At 44.1% G+C, this 27265-nt stretch overlaps 2 protein-coding genes across 5 annotated transcripts in view; both read left to right on the forward strand.

Annotated features, from left to right (window-relative positions):
• B4GALT3 (beta-1,4-galactosyltransferase 3) overlaps window positions 1-18812 on the forward strand; it is a 53977-nt gene extending 35165 nt beyond the window's left edge. For 2 of the 3 annotated variants that reach the window (XM_078782481.1, XM_078782490.1), the window contains 6 exons: window positions 5394-5672; window positions 5768-6003; window positions 16876-17063; window positions 17179-17301; window positions 17384-17488; window positions 17636-18812. In XM_078782481.1, coding sequence (XP_078638607.1) covers window positions 5408-5672; window positions 5768-6003; window positions 16876-17063; window positions 17179-17301; window positions 17384-17488; window positions 17636-17795 — 1077 coding nt within the window. In that variant the 5' untranslated portion in view covers window positions 5394-5407 and the 3' untranslated portion in view covers window positions 17796-18812. The remainder of the gene's footprint in view (window positions 1-5393; window positions 5673-5767; window positions 6004-16875; window positions 17064-17178; window positions 17302-17383; window positions 17489-17635) is intronic. The other variant, XM_078782495.1, reaches the window with a different exon arrangement.
• LOC137433556 (tetratricopeptide repeat protein 1) overlaps window positions 3134-27265 on the forward strand; it is a 207290-nt gene continuing 183158 nt past the window's right edge. For both annotated transcript variants that reach the window (XM_078782514.1, XM_078782507.1), the window contains exon 1: window positions 3134-3144. The gene's annotated coding sequence lies outside the window, so the exon portion shown is untranslated. The remainder of the gene's footprint in view (window positions 3145-27265) is intronic.

Genomic DNA, 27265 nt, shown 5'->3' on the forward strand with positions numbered 1-27265 from the left:
GGGTTCGAATTCCACTCCTCGACACCAATTGTTACAGACGTGGCTTGGATGTTATTTACCGAGCGGTTTTATGGTATGACCACGTCTGCACAAGTTACCCGATTGTGCCCGAACGTTGACTAGTCGCGTTACGCTGGCTCAATAAGAAAAAGAAGACACCCGGCTGGATTACAATAACACAATACGACACCAAGGGTTCAGTTCTCAAGACCTCCGGAGGAGATTATATTCGTACGGAAAGGTCAGATTACAGGGGCTAGAGTTATAATCACAGAAAGACAGGCACTTAGACACACTCTTATATTAACCCCGGACAGACTACAGACAAACGGGACAAGGCTGACTCACACGGGGGTTGATGAAAAGGACAGCGGGTATCGATGGCTCAAGGTGCACTCTTGGCTCAAAGCAGGGTCCAGTACGGTCCGGTCCGGTCCAAAGATGCGGGGAGGTATCGTCGCGCTGGGGGTGGCGGTGGCTTCTCTCTCCAAGCTGAGGCGCATCTCACGTCACGTCCGGCAAGCGGCTGCGTATATCCGGCGGGGAGTGACACGCCCTCGGCTCGTTAGCTCCGCCTCGTGGAATCGGCACGTTGCTTCTCATTGGGTGCGTGCGGGGGGGGTTACTGGCTCCGCCCCTGACGAGGAGCTGACAGCCAGCCCCTTCGGGGTAACCCCGTGGAGCGCATGGTCTGGAGCTAATCGAGCCGGTGTGAGGACGCATCCTCCCCCGCTCCGCCGCCATCTCCTCTGTTGTTGTTGTAATTGTTGTTGTAGTTGTTGTTATTGTTGTTGTTTGGGGAAGAAGATGGGAGGAGGTATGGGAAAGGTCCTAAACTCACTACTGATGCCATATAATCACATTCTGGTGCAACGAAGAGTCATAATTAATGGAAACGAGGCCTTAACTGACATAGATTAAGAATAACTAGGAAGATGTCCGAAAGTTGTCTACGTGTGGTGCGGTGGACCTGGGCACGACATTTAATGGGGGAATAAGGGGAAGGTCGGCTCTACTGATTGTTATTTACATGCAATGGGACTAGGGAATGGGGGATTGGGGAAAGTTGGGGAGTATCGGAGAAAATAGGGGAATATTTACAAGCGGATATGGAGGCCAAATTCCATATTCGCAACAATATATATATATATATATATATATATATATATATATATATATATATATAATCACCACCCATCCACACTTATCATTGGGCAATACCTCCAACGTGAGTTGAAGGGTTTCTTTGTCCTGCAGTGTACTGAAAATAGGGTGATGTATATGTATGTACAGTGGAACCTTGACTTACGAGTTTAATTCGTTCTGTGACCGAGCTCGTAACTCAAATTGCTCGTATCTCAAATCAAATTTCCCCATTGAAATGCATTGAAATGCTATTAATCCGTTCCAGCCCGCCAAAAACCACACCAATTTTTAAAAAAATATACAGTATATATAAAAAATATCTCGCGCTTTATATTTCACCTGTATGCAGCATACAAGTTGGCAGGATGGCCTGGACTGGAGGTACGCACACTTGACTCTAAAGTCTAAACTGTCCAGCCTGGGTTTGAATCCCGACCCAGCTATAACCTGTCATGGGTGAATCACAGGCAGGGTGATTCATCAATGTGTGTACCGCTAAACTGGGCGCCCCGTTTGCGTCCCATTAGTTGTTGGATGTTAAGGATCTCACCGTGTTTTCCACAAAGAGAAGGCGAGCTATCGCCGGCACTCTGAACAAGTTGTGGCCTGGCATGGCATGAACATGAAAACATGAACATGAACATGAAATGTTCGACATGAACATGAAATTTTCCAAAATAACCAAAATGCGAAAACAAAAATGCAGCGCTATACGACAGAGATACTGTACGTGCACGGCAAGATAACCACGTGACCAGAACCCACCTGGCGGCAAAACTCAAAATAACCAACATGCGAAAACAAAAATGCAGCGCTATACGACAGAGATACTGTACGTGCCACGGCAAGATAACCACGTGACCGGAACCCACCTGGCGGCAAAACTCAAAATAACCAACATGCGAAAACAAAAATGCAGCGCTATACGACAGAGATACTGTACGTGCACGGCAAGATAACCACGTCACCAGAACCCACCTGGCGGCAAAACTCAAAATAACCAACATGCGAAAACAAAAATGCAGCGCTATACGACAGAGATACTGTACTTGCACGGCAAGATAACCACGTGACCGGGTGGCGAAAGCTCGTAACTCGGATCTCGGCTCGCATCTCAAAGCAATAAACCGCCCGAGCGACGGCTCGTATCTCGAAAAACTCGTAAGTTGGGGCACTCGTAAGTCAAGGTTCCACTGTATATATATATATATATATATATATATATATATATATATATATATATATATATATATACTGAAAAACATACACACTCCCCGTCAAAAGTTTTAGAACACCTCAATCTTTTCCAGTTTTTATTGAAATTTACGCAGCTTAATGTCTCGATGTACTCTGAAATTAAGCACAGAACAAATAAACAATTGGAGATAAAAAGAAGTCGTAGATTCATTTTGTTTAACAAAATTTAATTTAAATTTTTGACTGCAAAGTAGCCACCTTTTGCAGATATAACTGCCGAACACACGCGTGGCATTCTTTCTACAATGGAAATCAAATATTGTTCGGGAAGTTCTTCCCAACACTGTTGCAGAAGTTCCCACAAATGTGTTGCACTTGGAGTTTGCTTTGATTTCACCCTTCTGTCCAGTTCATCCCAAAACAGCTCAATGGTGTTTAAGTCTGGAGACTGTGCTGGCCATTCCATGATTTGAAGCCTACCGTCTTGATCTTTTCCTCGAAGGTAGTTTTGTCATAGCCTGGAGGTGTGTTTAGGGTCATTATCTTGCTGTAGGTTGAACCCCTGGCCAATTTGGCGTATACCAGAGGGTATTGCATTGCGCTGCAAAATGCTGTGGTGGCCCTTTTGGTTCAGGGTACCAGTCACTCTGTGCAAGTCGCTGACTCTGGATCCAGCAAAAGAGCCCCAGACCGTCACGCTTCCTCCTCCATGTTTGACAGTTGGTGTGAAACACTGAGGAACCATCCTTTTGCCGACTCGACGACATACAAAAACCCTGCGTGATGAACCGAAGATTTCAAAGTTTGATTCATCTGTCCATAAGACCTTCTTCCAGTCTTCAGTAGTCCACTGGCGGTGCTTCATGGTCCAGGCAAGCCTTTTTTTCTTATTTTGCCATCTTAGCAATGGCTTTCTTACTGCCACTCGACCTGTCGAACCTGCAGATCGAAGTCTTCTCTTCACAGTTGAAACTTCGACTTGCTTACTTCGCCCAGTGTTAAGCTGTGCTTGAAGCTGTTGTCCTGTGACCCGCCTAGCACGCAAGCTGTTGACTCGCAGAAACTTGTCTTCTGATTCAATTGTGGCTTTGGGTCTGCCAGACCTCTTTCTGTCAGAGTTTCCTCCAGTTTCCAATGTACTACTTCCTGCAGTGCAATATTGTCCAAATAATGCTTCATGGTGTTTAATAATAGTCTGTTCCAATGCTGCTTTTATACAGACAGGGGGTTTGTAATCAAGTAATCAGCAGAGGTTGGGACACCTGTAGGAATTGTTTGCATCAACTTTCAAGGCTTAATTTACTTACATTGCTGCAGAACAGCTGTAAGTTGTTAACCCATTACTTGTTCCCTGAAGAAGGCCTTTTTTTTACAATATAACTGTGCAATTTGCATTATTTTCCCGTTTTTGCTAACCTAAACTTTTTTTAAACCTCGAGCACTTTACTGCTTACCTTTGTACCATTTCAAGTTATTCACTGGACAGTAAACTGCGTAAATTTCAATAAAAAACTGGAAAAATTGAGGTGTTCTAAAACTTTTGACCAGTAGTGTATATACGCACATACACATACATACATACACACACACATACACACATGAGTACATACAGACAGATTTGGACTCTGTGTAGTAGCGACAAACTGTAGTTTCCATTGGAAGAGCAGAGTGTATTTTTTTTTTTTTTTTTTTTTTTTTTTGTATACAAGATCGAGGCTCGTGAAAGAGCGAACATTAATCACACAGAAAGACAAACAGACACATAAAACAAATAACATCGGGAGCGGTAGACAAGATGGGGAGAGAGGGGGGAAGGACACAAACACAACATTTGAGAGCAGGGACCGAGAGACATGGAGACATCGAGAGATCTGTGGGAGGGAGAGGGCTTTGGGGGGGAGGCATGTGAAGGGGGGGAGGCATGTGAAGGGGGGGAGGCATGTGAAGGGGGGGGGGGGGTGGGAGAGGTATAAACATATGGACACTGCCAGGATTTCCAGGAAATAAGTTGGAATTTCAAACAAGGTGGATCTGGGGTGAATTAGTGGGGGTAGAAAAGATCAAGGTTATGGATGGGGGAAGATAAGAGATGGTGGTGAACAGCTGTTTTAAAGCTGTATGACGCCATCCAAAGTATTCCGATCCTTGTGTGCATGACCGTGAGCCAACTAGTCAAAGGGGGGTCCACCCTGTGGTTAGATGCCATGTAGTGCAAAGTGTTACCATCTGGCTGTGTCCTATGAGAATGGTCGATTTGGATTCAGCCCTGTATTGTCTTTTGGATTCAACTCCACTGCATACAATCATCCCCTTTCCTTTGTTTCGCTTTTTATTTCCAGCCTTTATATTACTTCCTTGTATCCTTCCAATCCTACTTTTCTTTGGAGTTCTTAATTGATGGTCATCTCAAAAATGTTTCAGTTGAGAAATTTAATATGAAAGGCATTTTCTTCAGTTTTCATCATGTCATGGCAAGTTCAGAGAGGTGGCATGGCTGTAAACTTTTAGCTGCTTCTTTCTATAATTTTATCATTGCTGAGTGCAGCAGCTCCCATGTGAAAAGCTGTGTGTGGAACAAGAAAAGATGGAATGTAATTTATTTACGTACAGACACTCAAAACAAAGAAAAATAAGTCGACAAAAGAAGAAGAAGAAAAACCTTTACGCCAAATGGGTTAACCTGCTGGCTTCAACCCTTGGCTTATGGTGTGGGGAACCAAGATTCAAAGTTCCGAAATAAGTATCAATAAACAGGGTTCAATAGAAGAATTTAATCATTGAGAGTGAATGAGTTTGTCGACTGGGACTGTATTTGCATATAGCATAAAGGTAAATCTTCATTCACGTTCTTATCCTATTACTGGTGAGGGAAATGTATGAACCTTGTGGATGTCATTTTTGTTTTGTTCAATTTGCATTACATACCCAACCATGAATTTGATTTTATATCTTCCCGTGCTATCTTCACCCGTTGTTTTCAATCTCTGTTTCCGTGCAATGTAATACTTGACTCTGGCTGGTTCATTTTCTTTGCTGTGTTGGTGATGTAGGCCTCGCTATCAAAATGCCTCGCTGGCATCCTGCCATCCTCCTGGCATTAGCCAGTCTGCAGCTTGCCTGCACACTCCTACTTTTGGCCAGCGAGCAAGGAGGCCGAGCCCGTCGATTCTTGGCTGCCTTGTTTACTTCGGAGGAGGATGGCCCCTTCGACTATTCTCATCCTGTGGACGTATACACAAACCTAAGCGCTGGGCTTGAGAGCATGGGTGGCAAATCGATGAGAGACCCGGTTTTCTTGTCACCTTGCCCGGTCGTGTCCCCCTTGCTCGGTGAGTTGCCAGTGTCAGTGATTCGATTTTCCTCTGTTTTCATGACAGATTCGCTTGGCCAATGTTGATCTCTTTTGTGTTTTGTGTTGTTTCAGTGGGACCCATCTCGGTGCAGTTGTCCGGCCCAGTGAACCTTTCCATCATTTCACGCCGAAATCCCTGGGTGCTGCTTGGCGGTCGGCACAGTCCCCCGAGGTGCAGGGCGCGGCACAGCTGTGCTGTTGTTATCCCGCATCGGAATCGTGAACTGCACCTCGCTCTTCTGCTGTACCACCTGCACCCCATCCTACAGCGACAACAGCTTCACTATGCCATCTATATCATTCAACAAGTGAGTGGAAAATTCTTGGGAGTTGAAGCTTGCTCATCTCTGCCATCAGTCGTTCTCTCCTTTCAGATGACTGATTGGCCTCGACTATGATAAGATCTGAAAAGATTTGACTGAGCTGGAATGGGCTTTATTGTGACATTTGTTCTTTTGTTCATCTTGTTACCCTCGCCTATTTTCAGCCAACATTGAAACTTTATTTTAAAGCAATTTTGCTTATTCATTTCAAAACTGTATGATTGGACACCATGTGCGTATCTCCTGCCTTTTCATTTCACAATTCCTTTTTTGATAGAGAATATGCTTTGAAAAGGATTAAAGCAGATAGTTGGGTTTTTTTTAATTTATATATTAAATAGCTGTTGCTGTAATGATCATAATTGCATATGGTCAAAAATATCATTTATTGCTCTTAATCCTGTGCATTGCACAAGGAAAAGGATCCTAATTTGGCATTGTTGTAAATTATAGAAGTTCCCTTTTGCACTGAAGCATTGTGCAGATCATTGTATTGTGAATTCCTTCCCATATCTTTTTATCCACACTTGCTGGGATCTGTTTTGTCCATTTGTCCCCACCACCCTCCACAAGGTCGAGACAGGGGGCATTACAATGACAACCGACCGACCGATCATTTGTCCTTGTACTTTTGTGTACGCTGTGTTTCAAAAACCGTTGACCATTTCGCTTTTGTTTTGCAGATATCTATTTCTCATGACGTTATCTCAACCTGATTATATCATGGCTGTGATTGGCTGAATTATTTTGCCATGGTAACTACCTTGGTAACTTGGTTTGTTTACGCAATACAGTATTTCAAAAACCGTTCAAGATTTGCCTTACATATTACACAGATCTATTCCTCATAACCATCCAAAAGGTGGTGGACCTAGAACATCAGCTTCTTTAGATTTGTTTTGGCTGAGCCTCGGCTTGGTTGTGTGCACGTTAGTTTTGGACCTTACACTTGCTTTCTTGATCACCGGCCTAGCATCCGACAACCTCCAACGATCTGTTTTGGGTCCTTTGGAATACAATCATGTCCACATATGAGACTATGTTTCTGAAAGTCGAACAAAGGGTGTTCAGTCTTGACTTTCCTTTGCGGTGGTGACTCAGTTGGGGTATCACTGACCCAATTTGTTTCAACTATCACTCAATATGTGAAAATGAGTTGTACTTTGGGACCCAGATATTGTGGAAAATAATTTTCAGGTTTGGATCTTCTTCCAGTCTACATCATTGTTCCAAATGCAGGACATCTTTCCTGGCATGCTTGAAGAAATTATTTTCTTTACCCTGGCTGGTCCACCTCTGATTACTGGGCCATCTTTCTGGTATTGAAAAACAATCAGATGATGAATGCCATTCTGTACTGCTGCTCTTCTCAACTTCTTCACACATGGAACTAAAAATTAGGAATATTTAATTACTATTTATCAATCGAGAAAGCACTTGATTGTTACACAATGTGACAAAATGTGAGACGAATACTGCTTATTAGTCCCCTACCGGTGTACACCGAAGGGGACTATAGGTTTGCACTCCGTCCCTCCCTCCGTCCGTCAGTCCGTCACGCAAAGAACAGTTTTCCGGACTTCTTTTTTTAAACGCTTAATGCTAATGATTTCAAACTTGGTACATGGTTTCCTCATGATAAGTTACAGATCAAGTTCGAACTTCACGACGCTTCGATCATTTTTGACAAAGTTATGGCACTTTGAACTTTGGGAATTCTGATAATTCTGATGATCCTTAACTCGGTGCCATTTAAAGTTTTAATTTCCTTTAAAAAGGATTTTCTCTGCAATAATAGGACCGATTGAGATAAAATTTTCACCGTAGGGGGGACTCGGTCTGTAGAATATTTTAATGGTAATTATGACGTCACAGATCACGTGGTTCGGCCGCCATATTGTTTTTCGCGAAAACACGAAAACCCCTTTTTCTCTGCAACGGCTGAAGAGATCGAGGCCAAACTTTGCAGGCAGAATCGCATACCCATGACGAACAAAAAGGTCATTGAGCATGACGTCATGCATCACATGGTTTCAGTTATGACGTTTTTAAGCATGAACCTTTAAAACCGAGCTAATCCCTCATTTTTGATCCAATCGAGGGGAAATTTCACAGATCTGTTCAGCATGTCAGTCTACTAAAATGTCCTTTTGGAATTTGCGATAGGGCACGTGGTTTGGCAGATATCGTTAATTAAACGAAAAAAAAATAAAAATGGATATCTCTTGAATCGCTAGTACCTCAGACCGTGAGTTGGTCATTATATAATTCACACAGTGCAATATGTACAGGCTGCTCCACGGAGCGACCTTGCGGGCTTATCAACGAGGTGAGGCGTGACACACGTGTCCCAGCATACCTCAGATCAAGTTTGAAAACCAGCATCAACCGTGCATAAATTTGCATATTCGATCATTTTTGACAAAGTTATGGCACTTTGAACTTTGGTAGGGGACATGTATTGCAGCGCAATACTCAGAATGCTTGTTATTATTCGCTCACCTGGAATGAAGTTCCGGGGAAAGTTATGCGTGTCGTCCGTCAGTCCGTCCGTAAATCACTTGCAACTTCTTCTCTGAAACCGCTCATGGGATTGTGACCAAACTTGGCACAAATTATATTTGTTATGTTGTGACTAAAGTTTGTTCACAGCATTAAAAAAAATCGAGGTCTCAGGTAGTCTAGGGGGGGTGCGGGGGGGTTGAGTTGCCCCCCAAAATCGTTATTTTTTGGGGTTTAAAGTCTTATGATTACGTTAATATGATTTTACATGCTGCCCTGTGTTCGAGCAGCCATTGAAATTGGTTAAAAATGCCATGATATGGTTTAAAATACCTTTAATCAGTGTAGTATACTGCTTTATTCTACCAGGTGCGTGCCCGGGGGTATTGCCCCTATGATGATTATTATTATTATACGATATGTTTTGAAGTGGGAACATACACCACACAACAATAAATTGACAGTATCGCATTGTACAGGTTAAAACCTTCAATTTAACTTGATAACAAACTTGACTAGTATGAACAGAGTTACAGGTTTAGCCTTATTCTCCTGTGGTAGGGTAGGGTAGGGGGAAAGGGTGTGACATCGAGAAAAAAAAATTCCCAAGGGTGCCAGAGTGGCACCTGTTGGATTTTGCAAGTACACATGTCCAACTACCATTTGAAGCAAAACAAATCTCATTTGTATGCGATGTCACAGTTTGGATCATTTTTTGATTTTGGCTTACCTGACTGAGGTTATTAATACACAGGGAGTATAGAGACTTCCATGTCGAGCTTTGCACTGTTCATTTCTAATCCTTATTCCACATATTAGCTATTCCACTTATTCACTGTTTCATCGTAAACATGCAAGCAAAACCACATTTGATAGTAGTCGCTGTTCAGAGCTGGTTATTAATCACCTTATTCTCTCACCTTTGTGGTTCAAGTTGTTTTGTTTTTTTAACCCAAAGGTTAAGGGCTTAATTGGATAAAGGCAGCAATCCTTTTCAAAGGAGGTGCTCTTTTAATTTGTTATCCCATGGGCCACCCTTGGGCAAGGTGTACTACCCCCCATTTTAACACCAGGAATGGCAGGAAAGCACAGACTTGGTATGTGAAATGAGCCAGGGGAGGAAATGCTAGAATTTTGTGTGGAGCATGAATTGGGAATGCGATTTTTTTTTATTATTATTATTTTTTTAAATAGTACCAGATTTCCGTTTTTTTTCTTCTGTTTGTTTTTGTAGTCTAGGCCGTATCATTAAATCGTGCACTTCAGAGTACAAATATGCCCTTTGACACAGGTACATTGAAACTTTCTCTTTATTATAAGATCAGGAAACAACCTGCCGGTCTATTGTCTGTCTGATGCTTTGCGTCTATACATTTGTCTGTACATTTATTTTGCTGGGGTCCTTGAGGCCACTGGCTTCTCCACCCTCCTATTGAGGATGGCCATCCTGGAATGTCTTCGCCATTATCGTCATCATCTCCCCCCATCGGCGGAGCGGAGGGCTGTGCTTCCCACCAATGATTCTTGGGTTCTCATCTACCACCCCGTCTCAAGTTCTGTTCCATCATTGCAAATAATTTTTCCTCCTTAACATCTCGAGCGTTAGCATGGGACAAATAAATTTGCATGGCCGTGGCCAACAATTGCTCCAAAGGCATTGCCTCCCATCGTAGATGTAGGAGTTTAATGTTTCTTTACCTTTGGTAACAGCTCTTCCACGAAAACGTTAACCAGCAGTGGGTCTGGAGCCGGATCGATTCCTCCATGCTGCGCCACCACTCGTCTGTCGGTCACTATATTCTTCTATATCTTCCTCGTTTATTCTGTGTACATGCTTGTGTTTTCACATAATCTATTTCCCACGGCCGCTCGGATTTCCCGCATAAGATTTGCCACTCTGGCGTCAAATTGGACAATGGTTTCCTCTGCTAGCTGGTCATCAGGCCACAGGGCGGCTATCCTGGCCGTCCTCCACGCCTTTCTAGGCAATAATGTTCTCCACAACAGGCCTACATCATTATGTGCGGCCATTTGAATGTTTATATAGTCGGTCAATTTTTCCGTCGGTTCCTCGGGCATCTCGAGAGATCCTCGCAATGTGTTTTTCATTGTGTCCAGTTCTGCCGCCGTCCATGGCCTGGATACAAATTGCGCTGGTCACCCTCTGGATCGGCCTGATTTCGCCGGCTTGATTTCTTTCATGGGAAGCACAGTTTTGCGCGTCTTCCCTTGATCCGTCGTAAGTCCTCTTAACTCCACGGTCAATGTTCGATACGGATTCCCTCCCCCCCACCCCCTTACCCCCCCCCCCCCCCCCATATCCAGGTCCCTTTGGGATGCTACCTCCACAGGGCCTCGTCAGGCACTCAGCCTGCATCTCCTCATTCTTTTGGGTTTCATTTCCCGCTGCTGTAGTTACAGCTGCCCGTAATGCGGGCATCATTTCTTTAAATTCTCCTATGGTATTCGCCGCGGTCCGTAAGCTTCCCTGCAGACTGGCCTTTACAGATGTTTCCTCCTGGCGTAGGCATTCCTCAGCTCACAGGCCAAATGCTTGCCAGTCCACTTTGGACTTAGTTTGTTGACTTTTAAATTTCCCCCCCAATACCTTATGTAGGTTTTCGATAACACCACGGTTGTATGTTCCTTCCACCGGGAACACTAACTTACTTCGTTTAGACTTTTTCGTCCATGCATTCCTCAATTCCATATCCTTAGTTGCTATCGGTCCACATGTTTTAAACATTAATTCAGCCGGGTTCCTCGCTTCGGGAGAGGTAAGCTTTCCCCCACCACTCCCCATTCTTGCTCCTTATTTCCCCCCTCTGGGCTTCCTGCAAATTAGTAGTTTTCTTGTCTACTTTGGAGGGCTTCTTTCTTGTCCGTCCTATTACTAATTGCACTCGGAGGATTCCTTGCACCCTTATATCAGAGCCTCTAACTCTTAACCTTGGCCAAACCCTTGACCTCCAACAAATTTCTCCGCACAGTCCATTCCCTTTTTACCTTTTAGATTCTGACTTGCGCCGAAGTCGGGCAGAGGCAGGATCACCGAGGTGGTGGTGGCAAAACACCTCGCTCCCCTGAGAAAGATCTCACCTCGTTACTGTGGCAGGCCAAGGTGGTTTGCCCAACCGCCCAGTGGTCCTTCCGTCCTCCGGGCAAGCCCTGCAGTCGCTGCACCAACTTGTGGAGAGGCCACTCGCACTGGAATGGGTCACCAACAGACGTCAGACTGATACAGAGGAATTTATTCAGAGTTTCGTGTACATGGAGAGATTAGCAGCTACATAAAGAAATAACTTGTACGTAACCCTTGCAGATCTCTGAAGAGATGGTTGTAAAGCCGTCACAATTATGCAAAGCACAATATGTTGGCAAAATTCACTCAGGATAGGAATGCTGTTCAGCCCACACTTTCTCACCAAAGTTGCACACAAGCATGCCAAAAAGATAACGTGAACCAGACCTGGCTAACCTTGAATTTGTTACTAGCCGATATCGAGCGCTTTGTGCTCGTCAACAGGAAGTTCACATACGGTTAAAAGCCCATTCAATGCTCCCTTAATGAAAAGCCTTTGCCCACGTGAATATAGTAATCACATGGTTCCATAAGTCCTGCTTTCCTGATTGGACAGGAATGACGATCATTATTTAACCCACTTCTACATATACACAGATCGAGTCTCACCACCCACAGCAGTTGCTGCACGAGCTGTTAGCAACAAGTGTCGCCTGCCACACGAACACTTTGTCTCTGCCCTGCTGATCACCAGTCAGGAGGTTTGCAGTCAGGAATATTACATTTAACCAAAAAAAAAAGCACACTGATCCTATTACATGACGCTATTGTCAAAATCTGAAGACGTTTGAAAAGTTTCAACAGGTGCCCATGAACATACATCTTGCAAGACTATGACGTTTTGGTATAATTTATGCACATGACGTCAGCGTCATCTCATTGGGATTGGGTTAGTCTGCTTTTGTTTTTTTGTTTATTTATATATATTGTTGCGGTTTTAGAACCCCTCACTTGTAAATAATTCTTGTAAATAATTCTCTTCATTTAATAAGGTCGCACCCCTAGTTAGTCCACAAGCAAACACATAGGACACCATAGGAACTTTCAGTTATTTCCCTGTTCTGTGTTTAGTTAAGGCTCTGTTCCCAATAGTTGAATCTGCGTTGCATTAATTAAAGAAGATAGGCCCCATTCGCCTCTTTGCCAGCCGCTCTCTCTCCAAGCTACGCCAGTACGCACCCCTACAGTCGGGGCATGTCCCTCCCAATTCTATTCTGTATATATATGAAGATGAAGATTTATGAATCAAGGGCATATGATGTTACCATATTTTAACTAGCTCGCAGTTTTAACTAGCTCTCACAAAAAGACCTCGCAGAGCTTTTATAACACCAGACTTTGCCAGTTTGATCAAAACATAAACGTTCGTTCAACACGATTGATAAACAGACTGCTGATTTCTGCACCAGGGCTTCGTTCTGAAAGGAAGAGTTACCAAAGGAAGAGATGTATGTCTTGTATTTGAATGCGATGTTGGAGAAAACTCTCTTTCAAGCATGTAAAGCTAATGAGGACAGTATGCAGTTCATCTTATTAGAACAGCCAAAATTGTTCGATATATTTTCGACAGGAACTTTCAGTTCAATGAAAACATTTCCTGAAGAATGTGAGAAAGAGGCAGTACTAGCCAGGTGCCACAAAGCACCATGAACAAAATGCAGCAATACAGAGTCAGTTCCATGCAGATGTGAACAAAATGGTGAAACAGAAAGAACTAATTTCTAGAAGATTCTAGCACTCTTGGCACAAAGGATTAATTAAAGGATTGATTCTTAACTGAATGAAGACATAGGTCAGGCCCTCAAAACAGCACAAAAAGGAGAGAAAAAAAGTTACAAAAATTCACTGACGAGTGAGTATGCAACAAAATAAATAAGCTGATGACTGACTGACATGCTATTTCGAAAAACAAACTGCCCACTTTTACAAACCTGGAAACTAAGCCTGTTACACTCCAGCAGTCTTTGCTTGGTTGCTTGATTGCTTGAAAGTGGACAATACACTCTTTGCAGAGATGTATATCACCGCACAGCTGTGGTAAGGAGATAGGAAGAAGTTATTTGCACATGAAAACGGTGCATACCCACCATCCATCTCTCAGAAAGGGCAGCTTAGGGCAGGGACAAAGTCTGACATTATCCCATGATAATTGGGATCTGTGTTCTACCGCTTCCGATGTTGATGCTACAGTTCTAGATGGTCCAGCTGTGGTACAGCTCCTCCGACTTAAGGTTTGTAAAACATTTGCAGACTATGCTAAAGGACATATTCATTCTATACGTAGCCATTCTTGTCGTACTTGCCAGTGGCTAGATATCATATGGGATGTCTATAGAAAAGACATTTAAAAGAAAGGCACAAGAGAAAGAAGAGGAAACAAGTACACATACATTCAAAGTACACCGCCCCCATGCCAAATAATTAAATATCCTACAGCGCGGCATTGCCGGGGCGCCTCCGGCGCCCGGCAATACCGCAGTGGAGCTCATAGAGGCTGCATTGGGAGGGAGAGATGTACATCTAATTGATTGATTAATTGTATAATTAAAATCAATAAAAGATTATCACAAAATATTTTCTTAATCAATTGGCTAATACCATAACAAAACCACTTGTGCTTCATCCGAAGATGTATCTGTTAGAAATTTAATTAAATAAGTCATTTATAAAAAATTAAATAATTAATTGATTACTCAATAAATAATTAATCGATTAATCAATAAATAATTAATAGATGAAATGATTAATCAATAAATCAAAAATATCCTTGATAGCCACATCACTTGGTCACTCATGTCCAAATATTAGCTTCCCAGCTCAAAAGGTGCCTGAGATATTGGCCAAATGAGAAAGAAAATAAATAAATGATTAATAATGAAAATAAATAAATAATAATCATAAAAAAATTAAATTATTAATCAATTTGGTCAGAGAACACATAAACTACCACTATTTCATCAGAATCTGCAACTTTAACAAAAATTTTTTTTTTGTCATTAATCGAATAATTAAATAATTAATCGATTAATTGATTAATTGATAAATCAAAAATAGCCTTTGCAGGCAAATCACCTGGTCATTGGCATGTCCAAATATCAGCTTCCTAACTCAAAAGGTGCCTGAGTTAATGGTCAGAAGAGAAAGGAAATTTAATTAACTAAATAAGTACTTAATTAATCGCTAATAATTAAATAACTCCTCAATTTATTGATTAATCAAAAAAAAAATACCGTTTTTGACAAAGGACTTGCTCACTATTGTGCCGAAATCTCAGCTTCCTAGCTTAAAGGATGGCTGAGATATCGTCCGGACAAACAAACAAGAAAACAAGAAACCAGAGTGAAAACTGAGTACTCTCTTTCAGCGTGCGTCACTGCCGAGCCCCCTTTGGTGCCCGGCAATGACGATTTGCAATGCCTGGAGATGGCATAGGAAAGGAGCGGTGTACAAAAGGAGGAGACAAAAGGTGACTGCTAACACACCCATGCCTACTAAGTGGCACAGTTTCCTTCGAGTTGATGAGAACAAAACAGAGTGGTATTGTTTTTTGACCGATCAAGTTATAGAATCCTTAGATTATGAGGGGAAGCAGCTCTCTCTCTACAGCACACATGGCAAAGGGTCTTGTCCTCCCCTGTCCAGGATGAAGATCCCTCAATCTGTCCTTGCGCTCGAGATGAAGCTGACACCTGTGTGATATTGCATGCTGTCCACTGTGTGAAAGACGATAACAGAAGGGTGTTATTAAGGACTGTCGACAGATGTGGTAGTCTTAGCAGTTACCTTCTATTTTCAGATTGCCAACCTCAAATAATTGTTTGTTACATATGACTGGAAAGCAGTTCATATGATATATGTATCCCTGTGCATCACATTGCAAGAAGCCCTGGTGCTATGAAATGCAGGGCATTACCGTTGTTGAATGCAATCAGTGCATGTGACAGAACATCCCGTTTTCTTGGTAATGGGAAGAAAACGGCGAGGTAAATGTGGCAGGCATATCCAGCAGTCACAGATGCATTCATCACGTTGTTACGCCAGCCAGATGACATAACAGAAGAATCTGTACAAGACATTGAGAGATTTGTGATTGTATCGTATCAAAAAGACTTGCGAGTGCAGCTCTTTGATGATGCAAGTAACTAGTGATATATGTCAAGCACCATAATACTTCAGCATGTGAAGCATGCAGGCCACATCTGGACGCAATCACTTATAGCCCATCACAACCTTCCTAGTCCAGCTGATTGGGGTTGGGTCCATGATCCAGTAAGGATTGCCTGGAGACCACTGTGGAGGACTCGTGCAGAGGCAGCAAAAAGTTGTACAGAATTGATTCGATGTCACTGCAGGGTGCGATGTTCAGGGAATTGCAAGTGCTTCTCAGAAAAGTTGATATGCACTGAATTGTGTTCCTGCAATGGTGGTTGTGCCAACAATGGAGATGATTGAAAATGAAACTGTCGAGAATGCTCAGTTAGATTATTAGTGACATGGCGCAAACGTAACTTATGTAAATTTTGCTAGTTTTGTGTTTTATTTAGTGTTTAAAACAAGGAAGTATCCATTATTCTCATCAATTTTTACCATAGATTCCTTTGCAACAGTCTATAAACCAAATAAATACTGGAATGAAAGGATTCTGCCCACAAACTATTTCATTTGTCGGCTCAAAAATTTATTCCTTGTCTAACAAAACAAGATTTTCATTAATGATTGTTACCCTCACCAGAGGAGATGATATTGCATTTGTGTCCGCTTGTCTATGTGTGTGTTTGATTGTTTGTCTGTCTGTCTGCACAGAATAAATACGATTTCTTTTTCTCTGCAACCGTTGGTCCGATTGACAGGAAATTTTCACCACAGGTGCACCTCCTCCTGCAGAATTTTTTAATGATAATTATGACGTCATATGTCACGTGGTACGGGTGCCATCTTGGAAAAACCGAAACACTTTGCACCTCTATATCTCCGAAAGCGCTGCAAAGAAAAATTGAGACATTGCTCATTGTAAAGAACTCTCCATGGGGAATAACATATGTTAACTCAGTATAGCGCATACTCCCGCCGTGGGTCAAGTTGGAATAATACGTTTTGTTTAACATCCCCTCTCCCCAAAACAATAAATGAAAAAGAAAGTAGGCCCGAACTGTCAGAGAATTAATTTTGATATATCTCGGAATTAGAGGAGAAAAACATTTAAGAATAAGAATAAAAGCTTTAATGCAATAAAACAGAAAAACAAAATTCCCTCTCTCTCCCCCTCTCTCCAGGCTGGGAACCAAACATTCAACCGTGCAAAGCTCATGAACGTTGGTTTCAAGGAGGCAATGAGAGATGAGGAGTGGGATTGCATTTTTTTCCATGATGTCGATCTAATCCCTGAGAATGATCGTAACCTGTACGTCTGCGCTGATGGTCCAAAGCACATGGCTGCTGCCATGGACAAGTTTGGATACAAGTACGTGTGGGTTCTGAAGCAACTGCTTGAGCATGTATTGTATATCACAACCATTTGCATTGATTGTATTACCATCCCTAAATCAGACTCCTGTCGTTCTTGCTGTTGACCACAGAATGCCGTATAAGAATTATTTTGGAGGTGTGTCCGGGTTAACGCCAGAACAGTACCTCAAGATGAACGGATTTCCAAATAGCTACTGGGGTTGGGGCGGAGAGGATGATGACATCGCAAACCGGTAAATCTCAGTTTATTTAGTTTATCCCCACTGATTACCGGTATGGGGACCTTATTAATTTTGCGATTTTGTGGTCTTGCAGGGTACTGTTGGCTGGAATGAAGATAAGTCGACCTTCCATCCGCCTGGGACGATACAAGATGATCAAACATAAGCATGATGCTGGAAATGCAGCCAATCCCAACCGGTGGGATCATTGGGAGGTTGGGGTTTTGGGGAGAAGGGATGTAAAAGGGTGTGTTGGGTGGAAGTGTATGGGTGATATTATCCTTTCAGTGTCATCAAATCTCTTTCCCCCACCCACACTTTTTTGTCCTGTTTTTTTCTGATGCAGCTTTACCATGCTGGCTCAAACCCGTCGGATATGGCGGCTTGAGGGAATGAATACTCTCAATTACCGCCGCTTGTCACGTGAACAGCTGCCTTTATACACGAACATCACTGTTGATATTGGACCCAGTGAAAAGGCACCTGCACGGAGGCTACACGGCTAATGACCACCAAGCAATGAAGATCTTGATGCTGTTGTATGAAGTCTGGCTTGATCCGGAAGCAGTTGGATCTTGCTGCACCAGTGTGTGGGTTTGTTAAACTGGCTCAATTCTTGGAGAGGATATGTATTTGGTCTGCATATTCTCCCTTTCCCTCTCATCTCTTCCTCTCCTCCTTTCTTTTCTCTCTTTTCTTGCGCTCTCTTCTACCTCTCTTCCCCCCTCTCTCTCTCGCTCTCTCTCACTTCTACCTCTCTCACTCTTCTTCCTCTCCACCCCTCTCTTCTACCTCTTTCTCTCTCTGTGTCTCTCTCTCTCCCTCTCTCTGTGTCTCTCTCTCTCCCTCTCTTCTACCTCTTCCTCTCACTTCCTTTTTCTCTCTTTATTCTTCTGAATTAATCATTTCGATTGGCTGTGCATGTTTATCAGACTAAGCCTCGGAAGGGAAGTCCTTTACCTCATTGTGACAATGGAATTTTCCTGTTTTGTTTTGCAAACTGATATGATTTTTCGATTGGTCCGAGTTGGTCCTTAACAAGGAATTCACTTTTTTTTTTTTTCTTTTTTAAAAATTGATCGACAATCAACTTTTGTGGATCAGAGTTCGACTTTTCAAATTATTTTTCTCAATTTCTGAACCATCTATGATGCATCATCTTTGTGCTTTATATTGTTCTCAAAGTGTTATTGAATTGGGGACAATGTGCAATGTCTTGTGTTCTTGTCTCGGACAAGTTACTATCCCTTGGAATTGTCAGATTTTTTTTTTTCTTCTTCTAAAACTAGTACACCTGTGTTTTTCAAAATCATGGTTCCAAACATTTTATTATAGCTTTTGCTGTAACGGAATGTTTGTGCTGTTTTACAAGTACTGTTTGCAAAGTCCTGGGTTAGTTAGGCATTCCTGCTTTGTAACCAAAGGGGCTGTGTTACATAATGAAATGCCAAGTTCCAATTGGAATCTAAGGTGCTGAGTGAGCTTTGAAAGTATTTTAATAAATTATCACATAGAAACGACAATTGCACAATGTCGTGAATGTGATTGGTTTCTGTATATGAATGTATTTGGGAATGTGGAACATAATTTATACAAATAGCATCCAAGGAGTTGGTAGAAGAGAAGTTTGTAATGAAATGCACAGCATAATCATGAATTACGGCAGTATTCCTTATCTCGGGATGGCATGGGGGGGAAGAAATGGCTGCCTCATCAAATGTGTATAAAATACAACTCTTCAAATGTACTATAGAGTGAAGTGATAAGCCTTTAAAAGTCATAACTTTTATTTCAAGTGTTTTCAGAACTAACGAGTGATTTTAAAAAAAATGCCAGAATACATCACTGAAGTACCAAATCGGGAGATTGCAAAATCGCTGGATTGTACTTATTCTTTCTCTTGTCAGTAAATGTCATTCGGCCCAGCACGATAATGGCTCGATGGACGATAATGAGAGAGGGTACACGACAAACTGCATTCCCTCAACGCTTGAAGTTCGTGATGATGGACTAAATCCTTCTTTTGATGGAGAGGTGCAGTATCAAACGAGCAGGTGGATGGGTGGGGTGCAGTACCGAATGAGGAAGGTGTGGGGAGGTGCAGTACCAAACAGCGTGGGAAGAGGTGCCCTATAGAAGGAGGAGGGTTGGGGGAAGGAGGTGCAGTACCGAACTGAGGTTGTCAACAAGGAGAATACAGCACCAAGGTTGAGACCATTGGACAGTACCGAAAATAAGACTTGTATGCCTCTAAGAAGGAAATTAAAAATGTACTTGAATGATGTACAATGTCATTCAAGAAACGTTTTGTTAATTTTTGGAAAATAACCTCATAGATTGAGTCCCGGTGTCTGGCCATCCGTACGTATGTTAACAATTGACTAAAACATATTCCTCTCACAAACTACCAGACCGATATAGACCAAATTTGGTACGATGCATCAGAATGGCAAGGTCTCGTGGGGTTATGCTCCCCATCCGGATCCGCTCTCTTTAAAAGGGGGGGGGGGGGGGGAGGGGTTGCCCCAAATATTGGTGTTTCATTCAAAAATCATCTCAAACTGACGCCTGGATCCAGGCCAAACTGGCCATGCATCATCGTGACCATGCCCGAACCTTAAGTTGTGCTCCCCATGGCCGTATCTCCTCTGGAAAGGGGCCCACGGGCTCCCTTCCCTAATTCCTCATAATTACTCAAAACATAGGAAGTGTAGGCCATAGGCAGTGTCTGGAAAAGTGGCTAGAATTCAGTTTTCGTTTCTTGACCGAGGTGCTACTTGAACTTTTGGGCAGCGATAGACAACTATATGGTGAACTTTGGGTAAAAAGTTCCCCATGAGATATTGGCCCAACAAGGTGCTATGGGGTGTTGAAGTTGACCACCAGGATTCAAAAAGCTACTTTTTGGATTTTTGTCTATTTTCATCGATACCATGTTCCATGATTACTTATCCTGAAGCTACAAAACTTAGGGACCAATCAGATATCAGAACAGTTGCCAAATCAGAAGTATTGAAGTTGCCGATGCTTTATTTTACAAATATCACAATTGAAGCATGGTGATGCATTCAACAAAACCAATATCCAAGTAATTTTCGTCGTTTTGAAGTGATCACAGCTTCCTCAATAATGCACGCAGACAGATGGAAGTGCGCACAATAGCAGAACGCACTGTTCCTCAACGGAATGAAGCACCGAGGTTGTACATTGATCAATCATAACATAACAAAGACAGTCATTAGGCACTTCAGCATTTGAGATTGATCATTTTTTGGTGAAAAACTAATGATCGTCATCGTTTTGAAAATATGACATCTTCATCAAAAATGCAAATAGACAACTAATTGCACACAATGGTAGAACCTACTTTGCTCGTGGCTAAGTTGATGTGTCTAGGTCATACTATAATTTAACAAGACATAATTAAGACTAAATTCACATCTGCACTGAAATAAGTAATTTGCTGCGTTTCAGTGCTCATCTTTGATAAAGCTCAAACAATTTGATAAAGCTCAAAACAATATATATATATATCCCAGCTCAAAGAATCTTCGAATAATAGATCGTTCAATTAATTTTTAGCCAAGTATTTTTTGATCAAACATTTTTGGGACAGAAAATAAAAATAAATTAGAAAGCATCTGAAAGGCCGCAACACAAGCACGGTGATGAAAGCCGTTTGCGTGTGGGCCTGTGTGCAAGGGGAAGAAACGCAAGTGGTGAAGAAGCATCCTCGAGGCTTCTAGCCACAGGACAAAGTTGTGCAAGGAACCAGTGGTACTTAGCCTGTGCACACATGGAAATAATGAGGCACACGTTTTGTGAAGAGAACTTGTTGCACACAGCATTCAGCACGACCAGTACAGACCAGGTAAGCCAGTACCCAAGGTGTAAGTCTGGTTAAAATTGATACAACTTGTGCTTAAGTACGACCCAAGGTACCAGAACATGATGGAACAAATTCCTTCCCTCTAAAAGGTAGTTGGATCATTGAGACATGCACTTTAAATCTCTGAGCAACATTATACTCGTGATGCAACATGAAATGCACGAGTAAAGTTTGTATCAATATCCTAATCCAGAGACGATCACCAAATATTGAGCAAATTCATAAATTACATCAATTTACAGAGTTGCACTAAAATGAACAGGTCTTCCTAAATACACTGTACATGAACTGAGGCGCCAGGCGTGAAAATAAATAGCAAATTTTGGGAGAGGGCAGGGTGTTTGATAATTAAATGTAAAAATTCAAGAAAAGTTGGGCGGGGAGAAAGTCGAAGTTAGTGAGTTTGGTGGTGCATCAGTAATGGTGCATTTTGATTGCACAGCAGCATGTTTAGGAAATTGTCACAAACTACTCACGAAAAGTAAAACAATGTGCACTTTGCATTACATCACATTCTCTTTTGATCGATATTTGCAGCAGGATATTGCAAATAGGATTAACCTATTTTAACACAATCTTCTTCCGCAAGCTTAACACACATACAGTATACATCATATTATATATATATATATTGTTGCGGATACGAGGATTGTGTTTTTTTATTGTGTTGTATTGTATAGTAAATTGTTGTAAATATCACCCTCTGTAAAATGTAATGATTCCTTGTAAATACCTCCGTAATGTAAAGGTCAAAGGGCGTCCCATAATTAGTCCATAAAGCATACACGTCAGCCAATCATAGAATACCCCTGTTCGATAGTTATATCTTTATTATGTGTATTAGGGTAAGGCCTTGTCTCCCATTAAGATGACACTCCATTGCACCAAGTGAAATAGATAGATTCCCTTCATTCTTCATTCCCATTCCCAAAACTTTCACTTTCCCCTTTCATCATTGCCAAGCCTCGATTGCAAATTACATCCCCTCCAAAACCACCATTGAACATGTGCTCGGGTCGGGGAAGACGGGCGTGCCCGCCCGTCGTCGTCAAGGGCGGAGCCAGAGGGTCGCGCGACCAACCAGGGCCGAGGTGAGCACACCGATGGGCGTGTCCTGAAGGCCGGCGGCTTGATCGCCGGAGGCGTTATAAAGGCGCACGCGCAAGAAGCAAGGTGTGTTGGTGGTCGGTGGTGAGGAGTGATTGGACAAAGAGAGAAGAGTGGTTGGACCAAGAAAGAGAACATAGAGAACATCCAAGGAGAGGACATCCCGGAAAGCACAAAGCCTGCTATTCGTCGCCTTGCTCGCCAAGGTTGGACTGAGCAGTAGTTAACAGCAAGAAGCCTGTTGTAGTCCTGGAAAAGCGCGCGACGTCCACCGCCGCAGCAGCAGACAACAGCAGCAGCAGCGGCAGCCACAGCAGCAACGACAGCAGCGTGGGGCCTTGACGGCAGTTCCGGAGCAGGGCCGCGAAAGAACGGCGGCTGCCAAACGCGCCGATCGTGCTGCAGCATCCTTGGACCTTCCTCTCCCTCCAGCCATCCACCTCCTGCCTTTCCATTCTCTTGTGTACGTGAGTTTGTTTTGTTTGTTCTGTCCTGGGTATTTAATTAAGCTTGTATAAGGAATTTGCACTGTCTCTAATATCTTCTGTATATTATTTTATTATCTTTCCTTCTCCTTGGTTTTTTTGAGCCTGTATATAGTAGGAATAAATTTCGTAGTATTTTCAACCTTTTTTTCGTCTTCTTCTTCTTCTTCTTCTTCACATCCGTGTCGCTTTTGTCTTTTCCATATTGAATATCTGTGGCGCGATCCGGCCAACGTTCGGGAATCGGGTTAGTCGGGGTAACTGTTAGGGCCGCGGGGCATCCGCTCGGCAAACACAACATCTTATCCGCGGTCCGTAACAATTGGTGTCGGGAGCGGGAACGGACCCGAAGCGCCCTTAACGCACTCAAAATTACGAGCTACTGAAATTTGTTTTGTTTTACAAAACCCGAATTTTGAAATCGCGCCATGGCTGGTCAAGGCGACGGGATGTCGGTGGGAGAGTTAGACGGGGTAGAATTGACCCAGGACCGCGGGGAAATGTATGTGGAGGAGGGCAATGAGGAGGTGGTTGAGGTTTCAGGCGCGCAAGATGGCGCTCTCGCGCACGAGGTTACGGGCGCGCAAAATGGCGCCTCGCACATGGCTATGGCGGCCGCGCCCGCTGTACAAGTGGGAGGGATGGCCCAAATGCAGGCCCTCATGGAGCAATTTATGGCACAAATGCAGGCGTCCCTCAACCTGCAGAAGGACGAGATGAGGGCTAATAGTCAGCAATTGGGGAACCAGATGGATGCTCAGGGTGAGCAATTGAGGGGCCAAATGAGGGACGAAGCAAGGGGTACTAGTGAGCAATTAAGAGACGGGTTAAACAATATGGGAAATAAATTTGAGGGGTTAGACAATAATTTTAAAGGGTTAGACATGAAATTTGAGGGGTTAGACAAGAAATTTGAGGGATTAGACAATGGGATAGAAGGGGTGAAACATGGGTTAACGGGGGTGGAAAATAGAATGGCTGCCCAGGAGAATCAGATAGAGGGGGTGAAAAATGGGTTAGAGGGGTTAGAAAACAAGATGGAAAACAAATTGCGGGAAATAGGGGAGCAATCCTCCCGAGAAATTAAACAAATGGGAGAGCAGATAGAGGAGGTGAAAATCGGGGTAGAAACCAAATTGGATGCTCAGAGGGATGAATTGGGACAGATGAGGGTGGCATCTACAAAAGAGAGGGAGGGGATGAAGGAGGAGATACGACGAGGTGTAAGCGAGGAGGTCTCGGGGGTACGCGAGGAGGTAAAGCGAGGTGAAAAGCGTATGGAGAAAGAGGTGAGGAATAATACGGCTAGGTTACAAGGGGGCATAGAGGACCTGACGCAGGAGGTGGAACAGCTGACGGTGGGACAGACGGAGTTAGTGGAGCAGGTGCAAAGGAACACTGCGGTACTTGGAGGGTTAAAAGCGACACAAAGACATCAAGGACGACTTGATAGCGACGAAGAGGCAATGTCAGATGGTACGTGAGGGACTGACAATGAGGTTGGACGAGGTGACAGAGGTAATGGAGACGAAGGACCGGCAGGTGAGGACGCACATAGAGACGGTCAAGGTAGCCTTAGAGGACGAAATTGAGGAGGCGTACCGGGAAATAAAGGAGGTAAAGGAAAAATTAGAGGAAGTGGAAGAGGAGGTGAGTGAAATTAAGAAGAGACGGACAGAAACTAAGAAAGAGATAAAGGAGGAAGTAATGGAATTGGTACGAGGTCTGTGCTCGAATCATGATGGTGTGCTCGCTAACCAAATAAAGAGTTTGCAGGTGGCGAAGGAGGTGCGGAGACGAGGTGCCGAGGTGAGTGGCGATATACGAGGAAATGTATATGATGTGAGGGGAGCTTCAGTCGGCTTGGGGGTTGATTTGGATCCGGGTGTTCGTGAGAGGCCGTTGGTGAAGTGTGCGACAGGTACGGAGTGCGAAAGAGGAGGTGTGCGAGAATGTCCGACCATGGGGTGTGTGAGGAAAAAGTGCGCGCCGAGGAGTGAGTGTGCTGTCGAGAGTGAGTTGGTCGTAGCGCGTGTGCGAGGGAGCACATGGAAGCGCGTCGTAGGGAGTGTTACAGAGGAAGTAACGGGAGAGTGTGCGCAAGAGGATGCGCGAGCAAGGTATGTAACGGACGGGTGCATGAGGGAAGAGTGCGTTGTCAAGAGTAAGAAAGAGTACAAACCTGTGGTGAGTGTTACGGAGGAAGTAACGAGAGAGTGTGCACAAGAGGATGCGCAAGAAAGGTGTGTAACGGATAGGTGCATGAGGAAAGAGTGCGCTGTCAAAAGTAAGGAAGAATGCACGCCTGTGATGAGTGTTACGGAGGGTGTAACGGGAGAGTGTGCGCGAGAAAGGTGTGTAACGGACGGGTGCATGAGTACAGAGTGCGCTGTCGAGAGTAAGGGTGAATGCGCGACCGAGTGTGGAGGTGAGAGTAGTAAGAGTGACACGGAGCGTGAGTTGGTTGTGGCAGGTGAGAGAGGAAGTACACCTGGAATGGAAGGATGCACACCTGGAATGGTAGAGCGTGTGTGGGAATGCACACTGGAATTAGTCGTGAGGCACGTGGTTGGGTGTGCAAGTGAGAGCACACCTGTGGTGGTCACCGAGGAGGTGACCGAGAAGGGGGCGCGAAGAGGTGTGTTGGTGAGGTGTGCGAACGACGAGTGTGTGCAAAGGTGTGCGGTGGTCAGGTGTGTGACCAAGTCTGTGAGCGAAAGAACGAACGAAAGAACAATGACGAAGTGCGCGGGGTGTACGGGCGGCGTTGGAGGACCGAGCTCGGTGAGGGTGAAAGGGGTAGCGTATGCGTGTGAGCATGCAGGTGAAGCATCGACGGTAACCGGGTTAGCGGTTAGAACGACATTTAGCCGAATCAGGCCCTCGGTGCGCGCTGAGCAGCTTCGCGTGCCGCGAGGATCAGCGGGGATCCGAACCACGGCGGTTTCGAAAGAATCACCGTACGCGATCCACGCCGGGCCGCGCTCGGAACGGCCGCGTCCGTGCTCCACTAGGCGGAGCGGGCAGCCCGATAGGAAGGGTCGTCATGGCGACCCCTTTTTGTTGAGGCGTTCCGGCAGGTCGAGATCGGGCCATTGGATGGCTCCGTGCCGAGGTGGTGCGTGGGATCTCGGCCCGGGTAAACCTCCTTCCTTGCACCGAGTGCCGGACGTATCCAGCCGCTGGCACCAAACAACCCGCATTCATTGCTCGGCTTTACGAAGCCGAGCTTTAGAAGTGAATTGGCGCACCGAGAGGCACTAGTGAGTAGACGTGATTATGAGGATAGTGTTTTGGACCCAAAATTAGGAAAACAAAATTAGAGGATTGGCAGTGATGATTGGCAGAGTGATGATTGGTAATGGTAGAGTGATTGGCAGATGATTGGCAAATTTTTGATTGGCTGGGATTTGGTGTGCAAAATTTATAGTGAGAGATACCCGATGTGATGGGATGGCAACTCTGCCATCTCTCACACGGGGGCAAAGGAGCACTAGAGTTATGGGGTTTATGGCAGTGAAAACTAGCCCGGGTGGGTTAGGATATCGTGTGTAGGGATCTAGAAAGATGACCTTAGGTAACGTTAAGATTAGTTATTGACAATGGTACCTGTAGTGGGGACGCAGGTAGATTAGTGTGGATGATAATGACGTGGTATGTGCTTCGTTTAAAGGGAAGACGGGGAGCACTAAGTTAGCAGGGCACCAGGTAGATTAGATGATGCCGTGTGTATGGTGAACAGGTGTGATTGCACAGGTGTGCAACTGAACAGGTGTATGGAGCAGTGTTTGAGTGAGTGATGGTGATGTGTATTGTGCTGACCAAATGGTCCAGGAAAGAAGGAGGGTGCAGGTGGCACCAGGTGTGATTGCACAGGTGTGCAACAACAGGTGAATGGAGAATGGTTGTATGGAATAAATGGTATGGAATATATGGAGTATTGGAATGGATGGTCGTGGAGTGAGTATGGTGGAAACAATGGAGTGGAGTGGATGGTGCGGAGGTGTGAATGGGAGAAGGATGGACCCCCATCACGAATACCCGGTGCGGGCAGTGTAAGTGTTAGGTAGAGGGTACAGGTAAATTGTGGTTGGATATTGGCATCTGTGGTGCGGGTGAAAGAATGGTATTTGGATGGGTGCATTAGTGTTGTGGAAATGGCTGGGCGTGTAGCCTGTTAGTGTGTGTAGTTGGTTTGGGCACTCCACCACTGTGAGGATGTCGGCCAGGTGAGGCCGCAGGTGGGCTCTGGGAGCCGGTAGAGTTGTTGTGGATGGGACCCGAGGATCCGGAGGACGGACCCGGGTAGCCCAGTGCCAGAGGGCACCGAGGGGTGACAGAGCCAGGAGGGGCCTTCCCCAGTTAGATAGGTTAGGTAAGGAGCAGGTAAGCTCGGGTGGCAACTACAGTGGTGGAGGTGTGCAGGTGGGTAGACCTGCTGGGAGAGCTACACGTCTCAGCCCAGAAATTGTGCAAGGGCACCGGGAGATGAATC

This window comes from Myxine glutinosa, chromosome 1 (genome assembly GCF_964187855.1).
Source record: "Myxine glutinosa chromosome 1, kmMyxGlut1.1, whole genome shotgun sequence".
Taxonomy (NCBI): domain Eukaryota; kingdom Metazoa; phylum Chordata; class Myxini; order Myxiniformes; family Myxinidae; genus Myxine; species Myxine glutinosa.